The sequence below is a fragment of the Pichia membranifaciens genome (assembly GCF_001661235.1).
Source record: "Pichia membranifaciens NRRL Y-2026 unplaced genomic scaffold PICMEscaffold_2, whole genome shotgun sequence".
Classification (NCBI taxonomy): domain Eukaryota; kingdom Fungi; phylum Ascomycota; class Pichiomycetes; order Pichiales; family Pichiaceae; genus Pichia; species Pichia membranifaciens.
The window spans coordinates 2,315,569-2,334,996 of NW_017566983.1; the positions used below are offsets into that span (position 1 = coordinate 2,315,569).

General features: G+C 44.5%; 7 protein-coding genes across 7 annotated transcripts; 5 read left to right on the forward strand and 2 right to left on the reverse strand.

The window, feature by feature from the left end:
• Positions 1-14: 14 nt before the first annotated feature.
• PICMEDRAFT_15958 (hypothetical protein) lies at positions 15-1,701 on the forward strand. Its single transcript, XM_019161034.1, has one exon. The coding sequence runs from the start codon at positions 133-135 to the stop codon at positions 1,516-1,518; it is 1,386 nt and encodes a 461-aa protein (XP_019019247.1). The 5' UTR covers positions 15-132; the 3' UTR covers positions 1,519-1,701.
• A 50-nt stretch (positions 1,702-1,751) lies between these two features.
• On the reverse strand, positions 1,752-2,921 carry PICMEDRAFT_15959 (hypothetical protein). Its single transcript, XM_019161035.1, has one exon. It carries the CDS (start codon positions 2,863-2,865, stop codon positions 1,804-1,806), a length of 1,062 nt encoding a protein of 353 aa, XP_019019248.1. The 5' UTR covers positions 2,866-2,921; the 3' UTR covers positions 1,752-1,803.
• A 448-nt stretch (positions 2,922-3,369) lies between these two features.
• Positions 3,370-4,749, forward strand: PICMEDRAFT_15960 (hypothetical protein). The gene has a single exon (XM_019161036.1). It carries the CDS (start codon positions 3,556-3,558, stop codon positions 4,381-4,383), a length of 828 nt encoding a protein of 275 aa, XP_019019249.1. The 5' UTR covers positions 3,370-3,555; the 3' UTR covers positions 4,384-4,749.
• Positions 4,750-5,355: 606 nt separating this feature from the next.
• PICMEDRAFT_51338 (hypothetical protein) lies at positions 5,356-8,818 on the forward strand (the record flags this gene model as incomplete). Its single annotated transcript, XM_019163152.1, has 2 exons — positions 5,356-5,839; positions 5,948-8,818. Exons 1-2 carry the CDS (start codon positions 5,579-5,581, stop codon positions 8,816-8,818), a joined length of 3,132 nt encoding a protein of 1,043 aa, XP_019019250.1. The 5' UTR covers positions 5,356-5,578.
• A 449-nt stretch (positions 8,819-9,267) lies between these two features.
• On the reverse strand, positions 9,268-10,800 carry PICMEDRAFT_30651 (hypothetical protein; the record flags this gene model as incomplete). Its single annotated transcript, XM_019162646.1, has 3 exons — positions 9,268-9,933; positions 10,018-10,197; positions 10,273-10,800. 3 exons carry the CDS (start codon positions 10,798-10,800, stop codon positions 9,268-9,270), a joined length of 1,374 nt encoding a protein of 457 aa, XP_019019251.1.
• A 1,931-nt stretch (positions 10,801-12,731) lies between these two features.
• On the forward strand, positions 12,732-16,268 carry PICMEDRAFT_15962 (hypothetical protein). Its single transcript, XM_019161037.1, has one exon. The coding sequence runs from the start codon at positions 12,795-12,797 to the stop codon at positions 16,077-16,079; it is 3,285 nt and encodes a 1,094-aa protein (XP_019019252.1). The 5' UTR covers positions 12,732-12,794; the 3' UTR covers positions 16,080-16,268.
• Positions 16,269-16,967: 699 nt separating this feature from the next.
• On the forward strand, positions 16,968-18,014 carry PICMEDRAFT_11061 (hypothetical protein; the record flags this gene model as incomplete). The annotated part of the gene is made up of 1 exon (XM_019159745.1): positions 16,968-18,014. One exon carries the CDS (start codon positions 16,968-16,970, stop codon positions 18,012-18,014), a length of 1,047 nt encoding a protein of 348 aa, XP_019019253.1.
• Between the last annotated feature and the right edge of the window lie 1,414 nt (positions 18,015-19,428).

Below are 19,428 nucleotides of genomic sequence, written 5' to 3' on the forward strand. Positions count from 1 at the left end.
ATTTGCCTCTCATTGCATGCACGACATGAATGTGTCGACGCATGGGGCTCCTTTCTCCTTGTGAACCAGGCCAATTCCCGCATACAGAGCAAACAGCAACCTGCAGAGAATAATTGCCACTGCACAGACACCATGAGTGAAGAAAACGACCCTCTTTTAGCGGCCCTCAACGAAGACGATAACAATCAGAACCAAGATCAAAACCCAAACTCCAACGGAAGTGGGAATGGAGAGGAAGACAGTAATGAAGGACAGCAGACACAGACACAGAGCCAGGCAGTAAGAGACGCTGATGGGGATGTGGAAATAACAAACGCAGAGCCCGAGCAGAGGGAAGTGATAGATCCAGCAGAGAGAGAGCGTGAGGAGGCCTTGACTGCGTTGAAGAACAAGCTCATCGAGCATTTACACTACGAAACAAAGCTCAAGGAGATGCGCAAGAGCCTTATTGACTTGGACCGTGAGTTTGACAAAACAGAAGACGACATAAAGGCTTTGCAGTCCATTGGTCAAATAATCGGCGAAGTCTTAAAACAGTTGGACAACGAACGTTACATCGTGAAGGCGTCATCAGGCCCTAGATACATCGTCGGATGCCGTCTGACCCTCAATAGGGAGAAGTTGGTAAAGGGTGTCAGAGTTGCATTGGATATGACAACATTGACCATCATGCGTATATTACCACGTGAGGTTGATCCTTCCGTTTACAACATGACAACTTTCGAGCCCGGTGAGATCTCCTTCACCGGGATCGGTGGTTTGACTGAGCAGGTCAGAGAGTTGAGAGAAGTCATTGAATTGCCTTTAAAGAATCCTGAACTATTCCAAAGAGTCGGAATCAAACAGCCAAAAGGTGTTTTGCTCTATGGACCTCCTGGTACAGGTAAAACCTTGTTGGCCAAGGCAGCGGCTGCAACAATCGGTGCCAACTTCATATTTTCTCCAGCGTCCGCCATTGTGGATAAGTATATCGGTGAGTCAGCAAGGTTGGTGAGAGAAATGTTCAGTTACGCCAGGGAGCACGAGCCGTGTATCATCTTCATGGATGAAGTCGACGCTATTGGTGGTCGTCGGTTCTCAGAGGGTACATCCGCAGATCGTGAAATCCAAAGAACCTTGATGGAGTTGTTGAATCAAATGGATGGGTTTGATTCTTTGGGGCAAACAAAAGTCATCATGGCCACCAACAGACCGGACACCTTAGATCCTGCACTATTGAGACCTGGTAGATTGGATAGAAAAATTGAAATCCCATTACCGAACGAGAGCGGACGCTTGGAGATCTTCAAGATCCACATTTCAAGTGTCCAAAAGCAGGGAGAGATTGACTTTGAGCCATTGGTCAAGATGAGTGATGGTTTTAACGGTGCCGATATTAGAAACGTCATTACCGAAGCTGGGTTTTTCGCCATCAGAGAGGATAGGGATTATATCATTCAAAGCGATCTATTGAAGGCAGTGAGAAAGATGGTTGATAACAAGAAACTTGAAGGTAAGCTGGACTACGAAAAACTTTGATAGGAAGAGTAATACTTTTATTAATTGTAGTAATAATGGCTTCTTGCTTGTAACGCGATGACCGACCCCATGGTGAAGTTCTACGTATATACTTAACATGTAAACAACGCTTAAGCTCAAAACGATCTATTACACTTTGGATGGGTATGTGTGTACATACAGAGATATAGACATTCGTATAAATATTGCAAAACTTCTATATACAGATTCGAGGAATGTTCGGGGAGGTAAAGAGTGTGTGGGATTGAAAAAGCATGGACATTAGCGCTTGCACTTGCATTAGCACTAGATATGAAGCTTCTTTGATCTCTTCAACTTGTATTTTTCTTCAACGTAACTTTTGATCTTGTTCATCTCTTGGTTCTCCCTCACTTTCTCATCGTACAATTTCTTCTGTTTCTCTCTGAAGAGTTCAGTTGGGTCTTTGTAGCCTGGAGACATCTTGTTGATGAACTTCGCGTAATGAGGATCCGTGATGTTGTTCAAGAAAGAAGCAACCTTGTCACCAATCAGACTGACGGTCTCGGGTAATGGTTCCTTTGGTAGAGAAGCCTTTATCTGTTTTCTTTCTTCAATCGCAGCCAACTTGGCCTCGCTCAAAGGCATTGAAGGAGGGTTCAATCTCTTCACGTCACTCTTCGTCAAGTACTCTTTGCCCCATTTGTAAGGTCTCTTCATCAACGGATGTCTCATCGACTTGGAGAGGTCGCTTGGCGAGTCAGAGAAGACTATCGAGTTCGGGAAAAAGGTTCTCTCCTCAACCAACTCCCCGGACGTCGAGTATGCGCAATCCTGGACAGGCTCTGGTCTAGGCCATGGGATAATGATGTTTTCATTGTATTTCACTCTTCTGTAAGGCATCATCTTTTTGTAATCCTCGTCCCAGTACTCACCGCTGAACACAAGCTTGTCGGCCGCTATCTTCTTCTCCGTTCCGTCTTCCTCGACCAAGGTCCCGACGACCTTCAAGTCCTTTGGGTGTTGCGGTAATGGGTAGTCAATAATGTGCGACGTCTGGCCCGGCTGCCAGTACTGCTTAGGCACAGCGACTCTTTTGGTTTCACTGTGTTCCAGAAAGACACGGTTGGTCTCGTTCTGTAGCGCAACCACCTTCGTCACCGTCCCGGAATACTTCCCTTTGGTGATCATGACTATGTCCCCCGGCTGGACGGTCCACTGCTGAGGCAGCTTGTAGCGCTTCTTCTCATCCACCTGTCCGGACTCAGAACGGAAGGCTGGGATCTGCGACCGCTCTTGCATCTGTTCGAACATCTTACGGATGTAGTGTGGGTAACGGGTGAGCTCCCTACCATAACGCTTGGAGTTTATCTTCGCAAGAGAGGACATCGCTGGTTGCTGTTGTTCCGGATATTCACTTCAAGTCAAACTCTGAGGGGGGACCGATCTGCCTAATTCACTCAACTCTCTTCACCACTGCTTCCAATCTCTCTCTCAAACTTCATTTTTCATTTCCATTTCTCACATCCCGTTTTCCATACTCACTACTACCTCTCTACCCTCACATCTTTTTTTTCCGAAGAGCTTCACCCTGGCGTGTTCCTCCGTGCACCAGAATCCCAGACCTTCCCCGCGACACACTCTCTTGTCGCACCCCTCAAGCTGCCATTTTGTTGATCGTGCCACTAAGTTTTGGATCAAAAAATGCTCAGCGGTTTAGATCTTTTCCACCGGGAGTTGCCCGATGCGGCAGAATTGCGGCTCGTCCCGCGCGACAGAAACTGGAGTTGTACCCCTCTCCTGTTATCACCATATGCACCCCGGGGCGGAGACAATCAGCCCAATTTCATGATGTTAAATTACTCAAATTTCCGTGGCAGTGGCAGCTCGGGTGCGGACTTGCCCCATTCTGATTTGCGCCAAGGTTGTTTGTTGCCAGATAGCTGTGCTCTGGGTCCTCTCTTTCTGGTGGCAAAGCAAGGTAAATTGGAGTGGTTCCTGCTGGTTGTTTACACACGAGCACCACCACACACTCACACACACAAACACAGACTGCGAAAGCGAGGTGAACACTAAGACATGGCAGAGCTAATCACAAAGAAACAGAAGCTCAATTTGAAAGCATACCACCATGTGGCTTCCTACCCGGTTTTGGAGGAGACGGCAGACTATGCCGTGTCGTTTTCGTTTGTCAAGCTGCTAGCTGATCAGGCGTCCAGCACGTTGCACCAGCTCCTTGCGTACCTATCCTCGTTCGAGTTGGTGGTATCCTACTGGAACTACATCGACGCAACGTTGGAAGGCTGGTTGAGCAGCTTGGACGGCAGGGTCCCGATCCTCAAGTCGGCCTCCTTCCAGTCGGCGTACAAGGGCGTTCAGGACTACTACAACTCGATCATTGCTAGCATAAGCGCAAAACTGAGCTCGTTATCAAAGTCCGTGCAGCCAGCCGCGGACAGAGTCACCAAGTTCTTTGACCCGGTTCTCAAGGTTACCAACGACTACTACGAGTATGTGCTCAACTTGATTCTGCCATACTCCAAGCAACTGGAGGCAGACCTCAAGGAGGCGCCGGAAACTGTGAGAACGCAGTACCAGAGAACGTTGTCCCTCTTTGGCGAGACTTACCACCGGCTTTCTTCCACTGCGTCGAACGTGTCCAAGATCCCATCCCACGTCACCACTACCTACAAGAACGAGTTGAAAGAGTCGACGTCCACCACACAAGCGGTCTCAAAGACAACCAGAAAGCTCTCAAACGACGCCTACCAGACCATCAAGCCCACTTTGGACCGGGTGGTTGGCGTCGGCAACAACGCCGCCACCTCCACCATCGACAAGGTGGAGCCTGTCGTCGGCGAGTTGAAGGATTCGATTGCCCACGCCACTGGCGTTGAAGTTCACTGATGGGGAAAAGCTAAGGACCTTGGACAGGTCTAATTTTTACCCCTTTTCCCCCCTGGTCTGATTTAATTCATATTCAATTCTCCCTATATTTGTCTTTCATACTGAACCCAGACGGGTTGTTGTTCTTGTTCCCCTATCCCTTATTTTCTCGCCCATACCTGTTTTTCTCCTTCTCCCCCATTCTTTATTCCTTATCTTTTTTTTCCTATCCCTCTCCTGCCCCTTATTCCTTTTATAACTTCTGCATGCTCATGCGTGCACGCGTTCGGCCGGTGTCTATTTTTCTTTGTTTGTGTCTCTTGCTCCCGTCGCTATTGTCTTTAATATTATCCGGTGTCTATATAAAAATTCCACTGTTCACATATACTTGCCCGTCCCTATCCGTCTTGTGCATCGGCCTCACTGCCTCTGTGGTTCCACCGCCAGAACCCCGGCAGGCACCGTGCCTGAGCAACACCGATGCTCCGCCTGATTACGTAACCGCCCCTCATGCACGCCAGCAAGCGATGCGTGCAGATATGACGTTTCCCTAAAGCCCCCGCTGCAGCTAGCGAGATGTCATCATCTCGGTGCTTGCTGGCCGGAGGCTGTGTAGATGGGGGGCCTGTGGCAGCAGGCGCAGTACGGCACATGTATCCCGTACCGGCGGGACTGCACCGGCCGGTGAGGGCAAACGGCGGCGGAGTGCTGTGCCGTGCCGTTGCTGGAGTGCCGGCAAAGGCTGCTGCGACAGAGGCCCAGCCGTCCTTGGCCTCGGTCCTCGTCCCCGTCCTCGTCCCGGCTCGGATCGTGTCCTCTTTCCCAGGCAGCGAACCGGCGCGGCGAGTGGAATCCCAAAAAAGCGACTATTTTTGATTTTTTGTGTTTTTTTGCAGTGCTATTAGTGGCAACAACTAAAATCTTTGTTTTGCCCGCTTAAGGATGTTTTGGGTTGGGGTTGAGGATTGCGGTAGGGCAATCTGGTGGAGGCTTCTGTTGCTCAGCGTGTCTGTCTCGTACTGGTTGTCGGTGTTGTCCTTGTGCTGGTGTTGCTGGTGTTGCTGCAGACACTCCGCCACGACTGGAAGCTTAGAACACACCACGCTATACTGGAGTAAACTATACTGCACGGCAGAAAAGGGGGGAAAGATCGTTTGAGCGGTTGTTTGTTATTGTTGCGACTTCTATAATTGCATTCTGCTACAGAGTATAGAAGATGCTGGTTTCGACAAATCGACATCAGTTATCGTCCGACATACACACGATCCTTTCGGACCCAAAGGAGTTTGGGTGCAAGAACGACAATGTCAGGATCAAACTATTGGAGTATTTGAAGGACCTAGAGTCGGAGAACACGAACTTGAAGAAAGCGCTGGAAATCAAGTCCAAGCGAAACGAGGCTTTCCGGAACTCTTTGTCTGAGATAGGCGAGGTGATAACGTCCGTTGCCCTTGGAGATCTCTCGAAAAGAGTGATTGTGAACAGCAAATACATCAAGAACAGTAGCGTCGTGTCCAAGGGAAACATCGGCGTTGGCGGACTGGACGATGGTGCCGACCACGCGGAGGACGACGAAGGCGACCAGCTCAACGATCCGGAGATCTTCAAGGTCAAGAAGACGATCAACTTCATGGTGGATCAGTTGGACAACTTCACGACAGGCGTCAACGAGTTGGCGAACCAGGTTGCCAACGGAAAGTTGGGTGGGAACGTCAAATACCAAGACGCTAAAGGGGTTTGGAACGACTTGATTGTGAACGTGAACGCCATGGCTAATAACTTGACCAACCAGGTGAGAGAGATCTCCATCGTCACCTCGGCTGTCGCCAACGGTGACTTGTCCCAGAAGATCAAGGTCGAAGCACAAGGTGAAATATATGCATTGCAAAACACCATAAATACAATGGTGGATCAGTTGCGAACATTTGCGTTCGAGGTTACAAGGGTTGCCCGAGAAACAGGTGTCGAAGGTAGATTGGGGGGACAGGCTCAAATTCAAAACGTTTCTGGTATTTGGGAAGAGTTGACTGATAACGTCAATGCGATGGCGTTGAACTTGACCACACAGGTGAGAAACATCGCCAACGTCACCACGGCTGTGGCAAACGGTGATCTATCGACCAAGGTCACTGCAAATTGTAAAGGTGAGATTCTAGAGTTGAAAAACACCATCAATGGAATGGTGGATAGATTGAGAACATTCGTCGAAGAGGTGAGAACCTTGGCCACCGAGGTCGGCACCAAGGGTATATTGGGAGGACAGGCTAACGTTACAGATGTCGAAGGTGCTTGGAAAGATGTCACTCAAAAGGTCAACGTCATGGCCAACAACTTGACAAATCAAGTCAGATCGATCGCAACCGTCACGACGGCTGTTGCCCATGGTGACTTGTCCCAGAAAATTACTGTTGAAGCTCAAGGTGAAATTTTACAATTGAAGGACACAATCAACAAGATGGTGGATTCTTTGCAAGTCTTTGCAATAGAAGTTACCAAGGTGGCCAAGGAAGTCGGTATCGACGGTAAATTGGGTGTACAGGCAGAAGTAAACGATGTCGAAGGTCTATGGAAAGAAATCACAACCAACGTCAATACAATGGCATCCAACTTGACATCGCAAGTCCGTGCCTTTGCTCAGATCACTGCAGCTGCAACAGATGGTGATTTCACAAGGTTCATTACTGTCGAAGCATCTGGTGAGATGGATGCCTTGAAGACAAAGATTAATCAGATGGTCTTAAATTTGAGAGAATCGATCCAAAGGAACACTGCTGCAAGAGAAGCAGCAGAGTTGGCCAATAAAACAAAGTCCGAGTTTTTAGCCAACACATCACACGAAATCAGAACCCCAATGAATGGTATTATAGGTATGACACAGCTAACATTAGAAACAGAGTTGACCCAATATCAACGTGAAATGTTGTCTATCGTTCACAATTTGGCAAACTCTTTATTGACAATTATCGACGATATTTTGGACATCTCCAAGATCGAGGCAAACAGAATGACTATTGAGCAAATCGACTTTTCATTGCGAACAACAATGTTCGGTGCGTTGAAAACTTTGGCTGTCAAGTCCATTGAAAAGCAGTTGGACTTGATTTACGAAGTTGACTACTCATGTCCTGATTACCTTGTCGGTGATTCCTTCCGTCTCAAGCAAGTCATCCTCAATTTGATTGGTAATGCAATCAAGTTTACTAGTAAGGGTAAGATCATAGTTTCCACAACAAAGCGTGAAACTGTGAGTGAAAAAATCAAGCTAGAGTTCTGCGTCTCGGATACAGGTATCGGTATACCAAAGGATAAGTTAGACCTGATCTTCCACAATTTCTGCCAGGCAGATGGTTCAACCACTAGAAAATTCGGTGGTACCGGTTTAGGTTTATCGATTTCTAAACAATTGATACATTTGATGGGAGGTGATATATGGGTCACCTCTGAGTATGGCAAAGGTTCAAAGTTCTTTTTCACCATCTTAGTTTCGACAGTAGATATTACATTGAAAAAGCAGTTGGAAATCTTACGTCCATATAGGTCTCATAAAGTGTTGATCGTGGCAACAGAAGTCATCAAAATCAATTTGGAGGTCTTGATGTCGAATCTTTCAAATTTGAAACTGGATCCTCACATCTTAAAAATAAACGAATTAAATAACGAGTTACGTATTCCAGATGCAGATTCTTATGACACAATTATTATAGATTCCTTACAAACAGGTTACAAGCTAAGACTATTACCAGAAATCAAGTATATACCATTGGTTCTCTTACACCCATGTTTACCAGAGTTGAATATGAGAGTCTGCTTAGACCTTGGTATCACATCCTATGGTAATATTCCTTGCTCAATTACAGATTTAGGATCTGTACTATTACCTGCCCTCGAATCCAAGATTCTACCTCCAGATAATGATGGAACAGTTTCGTACAAGATTTTATTGGCGGAAGACAATTTGGTGAATCAAAAATTGGCTGTCAAGATTTTGGAAAAACATGGTCATAAGGTTGTCGTTGTCGAAAACGGCCAAGAGGCAGTTGAAGCAATCCAGAATGATACCTACGATGTCGTTTTGATGGACGTTCAAATGCCTGTCATGGGTGGTTTTGAGGCTACGGGTTTGATCAGAGAATGGGAGAAAAAGAAGTACGCCGATGCCGCCATATGTTTCAAAACTCCAATTATTGCATTGACTGCCCATGCCATGTTGGGTGACAGAGAACGTTGTTTGAAGGCCCAAATGGATGAGTATCTTTCCAAGCCTTTGAAGCCTGGTTTATTACTACAGACGATTTCCAAATGTATACATAACATGAATCAGCTTCGAGAAATTAGTCAGCTCGGGGATGGTAGCAGGGACGTCAACTCGTCAGAGTTCAAGCAATACGTTAATCGAGAATTGCTGAAACGAAACAGTACCGAAAATGCTTTGACCTATGATAAGACCGGCGATTAGCAAGTTGAAGTGTGATTTTGATGCGAAGACACAGTTTGTTTTTCCGTTTTGCATTATCAAGATGTACTGAGATGGTATATTAAGTGGTTATTATATTACATATTTTTTGTTTTTTTTCTTTGCATGTTTAAGGCCAGCAGACTCAAGTACCTCACTTTGTACTCGAGTTTGGCTGTACATCATTCTTTCGAACTTAAAGTAAGACGTTTCATTCTATTACAATGAGTATCTAATTTCCAGCCTTTTCTTTTTTCTCTTATACTCTTCCTTCATTCCTCTTTACTTTTCAACATTTGTTTTTTTTTAAATTTTTGTTTCACTTTTTTACTTTAAATTTAATCTTTGGTCGTCTTTGTGAGACAGGACAAGACGTGTATTCAAGACAATTATTTGGTTCGGAGCTTTAATTTTAATTTACTTTTCTACAGAAACTTTTTATAATATAGTACTTACGAGAGATCAAACCCAGCCTTGCTGTTAATCGAATATAACAATTTTTCTCTCAATAATTCTTTGTCTCTGTAATCCGGAATTTTGAGAAGATTGACACACGTCGATGCTGTCGGTAACCTGCTCGTATCGCTTCCTGAATTCCGGATTCCAAATTTAGGATTCAATTCCTTGAACCCCAATAAGGGTTGTTTTGGAGAAGAAGTAACAAACTTTACAAACTTCCCCCGGTCCGTTCGATCGAACTCTCTCAAGATGGTGAACAAATCGTGCACTGTTTGATCTGATTCCAAAAAACCACCATACTCCACATTCCGCTGTAAGTCGTCGATATCAATTGCATCGTCATCACCAGATATCAACGTTTGAAGCTCAAACGGATTGAATAGAAGCAACCAATAAGGTTTTATCACTTGAAATAATCCTTCAACGAAATACTTCATAACTAGATCGGTCTGTTTCGATAATTTGAAGGACGTCATCAATCTTACAAATTGCATTTTGTTGTTCACTGTAACAGGTACCGGTTCAGGGGCAGAATCAGGTGATTTCTTCTGCGGCGGTATCAACGGTACTTCAACATGATGCAAGTTCCCATCTTCATCGTAAAATATGTCATCAACCGTGAATAAAAGAGACATGCTTTCAAATTTTTCCGGGTCAGTCTGAACCAAAATGTAATTTAAACTGCGGCACAAGGACAAGTCCAAATTCTTTAGCTCATCAAACGAATTGTTATGTCCAACAACACTGATTTTCTCTCCAATAAGATTCTTGAAATACTTACTTCCAAGTGTGGCACAAGTATTCAAAAAAAAGGATGTGAATGAGATATCAAGCAAAACATTATCGTACAAACACTTACCTATTACCATCCCTAAAAACCTACTTATCTTCAAGTACTCATCATTAGTACATGCATACGAAATCTTGTCTTTCGGATGAATTCTTTCGTATTGTAACTTGAAGAAAAATTCAGGGTTGCAATACAACCTATAGTCGACTGCTTCTTTGAAAAGCTGTAAGCCCTTGTTGTTCTTCCTGTTCTCTTCAGATGGTACAAAAGTTGAAGCAACCAAGGTTGTCAGAAGTTCTTTGGTTAACCCACCTCCATCAATACCTGCTTCCGTCTCTCCAAACTCATTAACGAATTGCACTGAAAACTGTCTCTTGAACTCTGTTCCCGTCAAGTTACCAAAAGAGTTATAGGAATCAAATAGCATGTTGTTCCTGGAAATAACCCCTTCAACTTTAGTCGGGAACCATTCGTTCACATTGTTATTATGTTTATCGTACTCGATGAAAAAATGAAATATTTCTGCTCTCTTCTCAAAAGGAACCATGAAGGGGGCATAAGCTAAAATGTAGAAAAAGTCAACAATTTTTTTGGGAATATTATTTTTGAATAGCTGGACAAGTTTAGAATTCTGCAAAAAATCGACAGATTCCTCATTCTCGTCCTTATGGTCATAAAACAATGTATCATTGTGTATCTTGTCTATGGTTGGAATTGCCGAAGAGATAGAACCCATTTCAAGATCGTAACCCGGAAGAATCCAAAAATCTTTTTCAAGGATCTTCAATTTCAAATCTTTCATATGAAGCATATGTAACAAAGATAAAGATTTTTTAAACTGCTGCATGAAGAATAAAGGTTTGTAATCTGCTGGCTTGCTCAAGTCCCTATACTTGAATAGCACTTCTATGACAAATGTTCTCAGGAACCGAATGAAATTAGTAAGATCGTCCCTTGATATTATAATAGCCTTGTAGAATTTTTCGTCAGATGTCAAGGAAATTATATTAGATAGAAACTCTTGAAAGACAATGAGAGAGTCCCACCACAGTCTATATTTTTCCGTGAATATCAAAGAAGGTAGAAATTCTGTCACTTTCTTGCTTTGTAAAAACGAATTGTAAACCGCTAACGATGATATGCTTCTGAAGCAAGCTAAAATCAAATCTGAATTGTCCTCTTTGAGAATCCAATGAATATCGATACTTGATTTCAATGAAATGGCTTGTTCTCCCTCAACGATGTAAACAAAATGTAATAGCGCAGAAATGTAACCAATCAAATTATCGGGCGTCACCTCATGAAAGGATCTGAAGTTGTTCAACTGGAACAAGGGCTTCAATGAATCAAAAAAGCTTGAGGATATTTGTATTGAAGATCCAGCCGACATGACGTCATCTATATTATCTATCTCCATAGCATCAGGGCCGCTTTCACTCGTAAAGTCTTCAGCAATCCTTTTCTTCATATAGAGTTTGTCACTATCAAAAATCGTGATCTTTTGCGATATGGTACTCAAAAGGAGTTGTACTAGCGGGAGAGCTGTTTTAGATGTCATAGTTTTGTTACATTTTAGTTCCGGGTATTGGTACAATGAGATCGATATATTGGAAAGAAACAGTAGCTTCTCTTGATTTGGTAAATTCTTCAAATACTCCTTGTCATCAAGCAAGTATACTAGCAAGTTGTTTTCAAACGTCACAAATTCCTCCAGCCAGTGATGAGAAACGGAATCTTGAATGATGCTTATTTTCGGGTCAATGAATAAAGTAAGCAAAGGCTTCATTGAGAGCCTACCGGACAACTTCAGGATATATGTCAACGCAAAAATCTCTCCATTTCTATAAAGACTGACCAACGCTGCGGTGAAGTGCTGATTGTGAGATCGTCCGAAGGCAACGGAGTTTTCCTGATTAAAAATCTTTTCTAACGAGAGCAAAATCTCCTTCTCAAGTTCGGTGTGGTTGTGGCCGTCATCTGACACCAGCAGTGTAAAAGTGTTTACCATAGTTTCCTCAATTTCCGCCAATTCTTCCCTCGAGAGTAGTGGTGATCTTTTTTGCAAAAGCCGAAGCTGGCGTATAGACTCTTCGGGGGCCTGAACTTTGACAAGATATGGAAAAAAGTACTTGAAATGCACGATTGAGCGTCCATCCCAATTTTCGGACAAGCCCTTTCTCCAGCAAAGAAGGTCCATATACCTCCTGCATGCCGATTGGAGAGTAATGGCAGAATTAGTTCTTATTCTCAGCTGCTCTCTTTTCTGTCGTTCGATCTGAGCAGATTTTAAAAACACTGACTTGTTCTTGCTCAACAAGTTTCTATTCCCTAGGTTGACATTTCGCCTATTGGTAGTCCCTGTAAAATTAAAACTCATTGTCCTGTAGTCTGGCGCATGCTCCCCATCAAGCTGAAAGGGTTCTTTGTTGCCACCAGGAGATCAAGTTTCAAGCCGTCAAAAAGCTCTACAGGGCTCTAACATGCCGAACAGAAAGCCCATACTGAGAGGCCTCTGTGGCGCACGCTGCCGTCCTTATCGCTCGGGAGGTGTGCCTCCTTGTGTGGCGCAGCGAACGCGTCCTATTTGGTTTCATTCTTTTTTCGTGTTGGAAATTCACTCCAAAATGATTTGACCTTGCCCTTTCTTTATGACAAGGTGCTTGCGGTGAAAGTTCAGGGACCAGAGTTTGCTAACCATCAAGAAAGTAATTCTAGAAAATCCTGCAATAGATGACGACTGTCAAACGTGAGGCCGGCCATGAACTAGACATCTTTGAGCTTGAAAACAAGCGGAGACGTCTGACTTCAGACCAAGTATCCAAGGAAGGGTTTGTAATCCCTCTCAACAACGAGGAAGTCAGCACAGAATCAATCCACAAGAAGCTCAATGTCTCAGAAACAGAGGCAGAGCCTTCAACTTTTGAAAAAGAGCTTATCACGATGACCCAAGCGCAACCGGTTGAGGCTAAAGCTAGAGCTACCACCCAAGTGTGGACAAGACCGCCACTGCCCGCCGATTTCACGCCCATGACACATGAAATAAACTTCCAGCAGTTGGATGCAGAAGAGTCTAGTATTGTCGGTCCTGATGGGAGAGACCAGGGATGTGTCAGGTTTTTCGGTGTTACAGACAAGGGCAATTCGGTATTGTGTAACGTACTGGGATTTCGTCACTACTTTTACGTTCCAGCTCCACGTGGGTTCCCCACCGAGTTTGACGAGTTCACCAGGTCTTTGAAATCGCAATACCAAAACATGATTGAAGATGTCGGTATCGAACTGAAAGAAAGTATATGGGAATTTCACGGAGACCAAAAGGTTCCATTTCTCAAGATCATACTATCCCATCCAAGACACGCAGGTAAGGTTCGTACAGGATTTGAAAGAGGTGAGGTACAATTTCGTGACTTGTTTAACCCAACCGGTACAGTCACTTTTGATAACTTGCAATATCTTCTGCGTATGATGGTGGACTGCCAAATCACCGGTATGAGTTGGCTCTCTTGCCCGGCGGGAAAATATACTACCGTTGAGTATCGAAGAAAAGTTTCCACTTGCCAGTTGGAGGTGAATATAAACTATACAGACTTGCTCAGCCATAAGCCAGAGGGGAAATACCTTTCGATGGCACCATTGAGAGTGCTGTCCTTTGATATCGAATGTGCAGGGAGAAAGGGGATCTTCCCCGAGCCTGACCAAGATAGCGTCATCCAGATCGCCAACGTTGTTTCAAAGGTCGGTGACAGTATCCCGTTTGTGAGAAATGTCTTCACTGTGAAGAGCTGTTCTCCAATTGTTGGTTCTGAAGTGTTTAGTTCTGAAGAGGAAGGTGATATGCTAATGAAATGGAAAGACTTTGTTGTCGAGGTAGATCCGGATGTTATAATTGGTTATAACATTGTCAACTTCGATCTGCCATATTTGATTAACAGAGCCAAGGCTTTGAAACTTGACAAATTTCCATATTTTGGAAGGTTGTCGAACACTAGGCAAGAAATCAAGGATTCGATTTTTAGCTCACGTGCTTATGGTACCAGAGAGTCTAAAATCATCAATACAGAGGGCAGAATGCAGCTTGATCTTCTTCAATTTATTCAAAGAGAATTCAAACTCAGATCCTATACTCTGAATGCCGTTTCTTCTCACTTTTTAGGGGAGCAAAAGGAGGATGTGCAACACTCAATCATCACGGACTTACAAAATGGGGATAGTGAAACGCGTAGAAGGTTGGCAGTTTACTGTTTGAAAGATGCCTTTTTACCTCTGCGGTTGATGGAAAAATTGATGTGTTTGGTGAACTACACAGAGATGGCCAGGGTCACTGGTGTTCCGTTCTCCTTCTTACTTACGAGAGGACAACAAATCAAGGTTATCTCTCAGTTATTCAGAAAATGTTTGGATTTGAACATTGTCATTCCAAACATGAAGTCTGAGAATGTTAATGAAGAATACGAAGGTGCGACTGTCATTGAGCCTGTTAGAGGGTACTATGATGTTCCGATTGCGACATTGGATTTTGCTTCCTTGTATCCATCCATTATGATGGCGCATAATCTCTGCTACACCACCTTGTTGAGCAGAAAGACAATTGAGAGGCTAGGTTTAAAGGAAGGTGAAGATTACGTGAAGACGCCAAATGGAGATTGTTTTGTGATGGAGCATGTGCGAAAGGGAATCTTACCCACGATTTTGAAGGAATTGTTGGGTGCAAGAGAGCAGGCCAAGAAAGACTTGAAGAATGAGACTGATCCGTTTAAGAAGCAAGTGTTGAACGGTCGACAGCTAGCATTGAAGATTTCTGCAAACTCAGTCTACGGGTTTACTGGTGCTACCATTGGTAAACTACCCTGCTTGGCCATTTCATCCAGTGTCACTGCGTTTGGTAGAGAAATGATTGAAGCCACCAAGAACGCCGTCCAGGAAAAATACAGTTTGAAAAATGGATTCCCCTACAATGCACAAGTCATCTATGGTGATACCGATTCGGTGATGGTTAAATTTGGTTTCAGCGACCTGGAGACATGCATGAGTTATGGTGAGGAGGCAGCGGCCTACGTATCCAAGTTGTTCAAAGACCCCATCAAGCTCGAGTTCGAGAAGGTGTACTTCCCGTACTTGTTGATCAACAAGAAAAGATACGCCGGGCTATTCTGGACGAATCCCGCCAAGTTCGACAAGATGGACACAAAAGGTATCGAGACGGTGAGAAGAGATAACTGCCGACTCGTCCAGAACGTCATTACACGGGTCTTGGAGCTGATTCTCGAAGACCGAAACGTCGAAGAGGCCGAGGAGTTTGTCAAGAAAACGATTGCGAACTTGCTACAGAACAGGGTCGACTTGTCGCAGTTGGTGATTTCCAAGCAGCTCAGCCGACAGGACTATGCGAACAAGCAGCCGCACGTCGAGTTGGCCGAGAGGATGCGCAAGAGAGACGCCGGGTCTGCCCCAAACGTCGGCGACAGAGTGGCGTACGTCATCATCAAGACCGCTGCCGGCGACAAGAACTACGAGAAGTCCGAGGACCCGCTGTATGTCTTGGAGAACTCGCTGCCCATCGACACCAAGTACTACTTGGACAACCAGTTGAGCAAGCCCTTGACGAGGATCTTCGAGCCCATCTTGGGCGAGAAGCGCACCCGGGAGTTGCTCCACGGCTCCCACACCAGAATCGTCAAGGTCGGCAGCGCCAAGACAGGCATGTTGATGCGTTTCGCCAAGAAGTCCAACACCTGCAAGGGCTGCAAGACCGCCATTCCGGACAACGAGACCCTCTGCAAAAACTGCAAGAGCCGCAGTGGCCAGATCTACGGCGAGGCCTTGGGCAAGATGAACCTCCTCGAGGAGCGGTTCAGCAAGTTGTGGACCGAGTGCCAGCGCTGCCAGGGCTCCTTGCATCAGGAGGTCCTCTGCGAGAATAAGGACTGTCCGATCTTCTACATGCGCATGAAGTGCCAGAAGGACATTTCCAAGCAGTCTGCCGAGTTGCAGAAGTGGGACAGCAGCAGCTGGTGATATATCTGTCTATGTGTAACCCAACTCCTCCCACCCCCGTGTAATAACGCTTAACCCCACCCTCTTTCTCTTCTCTGCCGCCTGCGTGCCGCTCCGCCCGCTCCGGCCCTCGGCAGCTTTTGCGCAACCGCTGCTCCCGCACAACGGAAACGAATTATATGGCTCGGAAGAGGGAGCCTCGGACGGAAGAAACGGCTGGCGACATGGCCAGAGACTGCGGCTGGCGGAGGGGACGGCCAGTGAAGGGGGAACGGTGAAGAAGCCGGCTGGGTGTCACTTGTCTGGGCTGTTTTGGGTCTGGGGGCTGTAGCACAGCGTTGCATAGGAGGTATATAGAGTTTGCGTCTTCCCTTCTGCATCTGTTTGCGTGTTTAGAGCATCCCCGTGTCGGGCAAAAGGGTGATTTTCTTGTGGTGACACATTTCAAGGCTCGTACCTTTGATCTCACGACACTCTTGAACGGACAGCATCCGCGGAACAGCAGCAGTGCACAGGCCAGAAAACCAGCACCAGCGTGCTATCACAGAACCGTCGACAGACAGCTCCGACCTGTATCAGCCGTTTTCCACCACCCCCTTCCCCTTCCCCGAGTGCCGTGCTCGAAATTCCTTTGTTTAATGATCACAAAACCTCTGCAAACTGCAAGACTACTACTCATTTTTCTCCTCACACCGGTTCACCAGCGTCTCTGATAGCTTTCGACCAAGATAATACCCTGTTTGCCAAAGCATCCTAATAATCTGTTCCGTCTAGTATACCTCCAACGACCACGATAGTAACTGATAATAAGATTAAGTTTTTTCTCCCCGATTTTAATGTCAACATAATCAGCATAATAATAAAACCCATCGATAGAAGAGACTATACCAGCACAGAGAAAAAAAAACGATGATGAGCTCTTATTTCCAATCCACTTACAACTCGGGCAGAATCGCCCAAACGTATCTACTAGCGTCGAAGGTCAAGGCCAAGCTCACACAAGAGGCAGTTCGAAACGACGTCGATCTACATCGTTTGGTGTGCCAAGCAAACTTACTAGATAACTTGATTGAGAACTTGAACCATCACGAGTCAAGCTACAATAGCAATACTAGCAGTAACCCAGGCAAAACTAACGTCTGCTACGACTCCATAAACTCGAACTCCTACCCTCTTCTCAACAACGTCACAGTCCAGGTTAACGACGTAGACTACGTTGTTGATGGCGATGCGGATAGTGGTGAAGAGGATGACGAGGTCGATGAAAACGAAATAAAGATAGAAAGAGCCCCATGCTCAGACGTGTACTACACGTCGGATGACTCAGACTTCGACTCCGATGACGACTCAGACTCTTCTTTCAACAGTGACACCTTTGGTGGGAAGAGCTCTGACCCGAACGAGCTGTGCTGCATAGCACTGCAAAGACTGAATCTCCACGGCGGTGTCGAAGATGGTCTTGGCGAGGATGACGACGATTTGGAAAATCAAGCAACCTGCTCGTCTGTCACTGCTACCATCACACTCTCCGGATCCGATTCCGATTCCGAATCTAATTCTGAAACGGAAAGCGACACCGAATACGAAAACGAAAATGAAAACGACTCAAGAGATCACGGATCGTTCTCAAATAATTATTGTGCATTGATGAGAATGCATTCCCAGCATACTTCTTTGAACTTGAACGACTATGTCGCGTCCTTGGAAGCTGACACATCTGTCGAAGAGACAGATGCCTGTACTAACATTCCGCATAATTCAAGCTTGGATGAGATGACTCGTGAAGAAGACTTGCCTTCATTATCCAACTGTTCTTCGTTTTCTTCAATGGAAGAAATCGGCCAACCAAACCAAAATATTGTCAGATTGGACTGCTTAGACTCAATCAAACACCAACACGATACAGATTCCCCTTCATTGTATTTAACTCAAAGCCAGGATGTTTTCCTTCTATAAATTTCACGACTTCACTCTCAATGACGAATAATGACTTCACTAACTGGCCCTAGTCGCATCCCAAACTAACAATAAAGGTGGCTTTATTACCAAAACTCCAGATAAATTTAAATAATATGTTTTATACATTACACTGGTATCTCGATTCTTGCCTAGATTGAGTGAAGAGTTATACGACACCATAGCGTATACATATACTCTCAGTTTTTTTTGCTTGTCCATTCTTATATTCTAATGATCCATCTTAATCAATCAAAGAATGTCTTTCTAATTTCGTTTTTTTTGCCTGTTCACAATCTTCTTAATTTCAATTATTTTTCCTGTTTATCTATGATTATGTATAATGATTTATAAAAATTTTCTAATCCCTTTAATGATTTTTTCAACTAACACATGCTCAAAAGTGGACGTTTTTCGGTGGAACTGTTAAGATAAGATGCCTTGTCATAATGATATTCTTATCTCTTATTGTTGAGATAAGATGCCGAAGTCAATATCAATAAATTAGAGAAAGAGGCTTATTAAAGACAAGGCATTAGAAAAGAGCCTTGTAATGACAAGGCATCAAGTAATCTAAAACTGGAAAGATTAGCCGACGTCATGAGTGTATAAATAGGAGAGGTTTTGTCTCCTATCTGTGTTTAGAATCATTAGTTATTAAGAGTTGTATAAGTTGTTTTTAACTAAGTAACAAACATAAGAAAACGTGTACATATACAATGGATATTCATAATAGAATAGCTAGATTACAACACTTTTCTAATGCCTTGTCTTTAATAAGCCTCTTTCTCTAATTTATTGATATTGACTTCGGCATCTTATCTCAACACCCCACCATAATCTAAACACTTGTAGATATGTTCGACATTCCAGCTAGACCAACAAACTTATTGAATTTAATCTTGGCTAAACTTTTAGTCAACATATCAGCAACCATATTTTCAGTGTTGATTGAAACTATCTCACAGTTTCCTTCTGAAATATGATGTCTAACAAAATGATGTTTAATATCAATGTGTTTGGTTCTCTGGTGATGGACCGGATGCGTTGATAACATCCTGCACCCTTCGTTGTCTTCAAAGATGCAGGGGACTTTGTTCATTTTAAGTCCAATGTGTTTCAACAGTTGTGTTAACCATAGTAATTCTTTAACTGCGTCACCCAGTGCCATATACTCAGCCTCAGTAGATGATAGCGCCACCGTCTGCTGTTTCGTGGATTTCCATGTTATTGCAGTATTTCCTAACATGTAAACATGTTTAGCAGCAGCATAATGATTTGCATACGGGGTTTTGATAAACCTTGACAGGGCCGAGGCCGCATATGACAAATCGGTCCTCACTGTATTCGCAGCAAACAATAATTTCCCCACCATGGTGCGATACAGGGAAGTATCTTCATCAGACAGCGGCTT

Excerpts from the sequence above, each read along its gene's own strand:
- PICMEDRAFT_15958 (XM_019161034.1), top strand. The coding sequence starts at position 133 with ATGAGTGAAGAAAACGACCCTCTTTTAGCGGCCCTCAACGAAGACGAT.
- PICMEDRAFT_15959 (XM_019161035.1), bottom strand. The coding sequence starts at position 2,865 with ATGTCCTCTCTTGCGAAGATAAACTCCAAGCGTTATGGTAGGGAGCTC.
- PICMEDRAFT_15960 (XM_019161036.1), top strand. The coding sequence starts at position 3,556 with ATGGCAGAGCTAATCACAAAGAAACAGAAGCTCAATTTGAAAGCATAC.
- PICMEDRAFT_15962 (XM_019161037.1), top strand. The coding sequence starts at position 12,795 with ATGACGACTGTCAAACGTGAGGCCGGCCATGAACTAGACATCTTTGAG.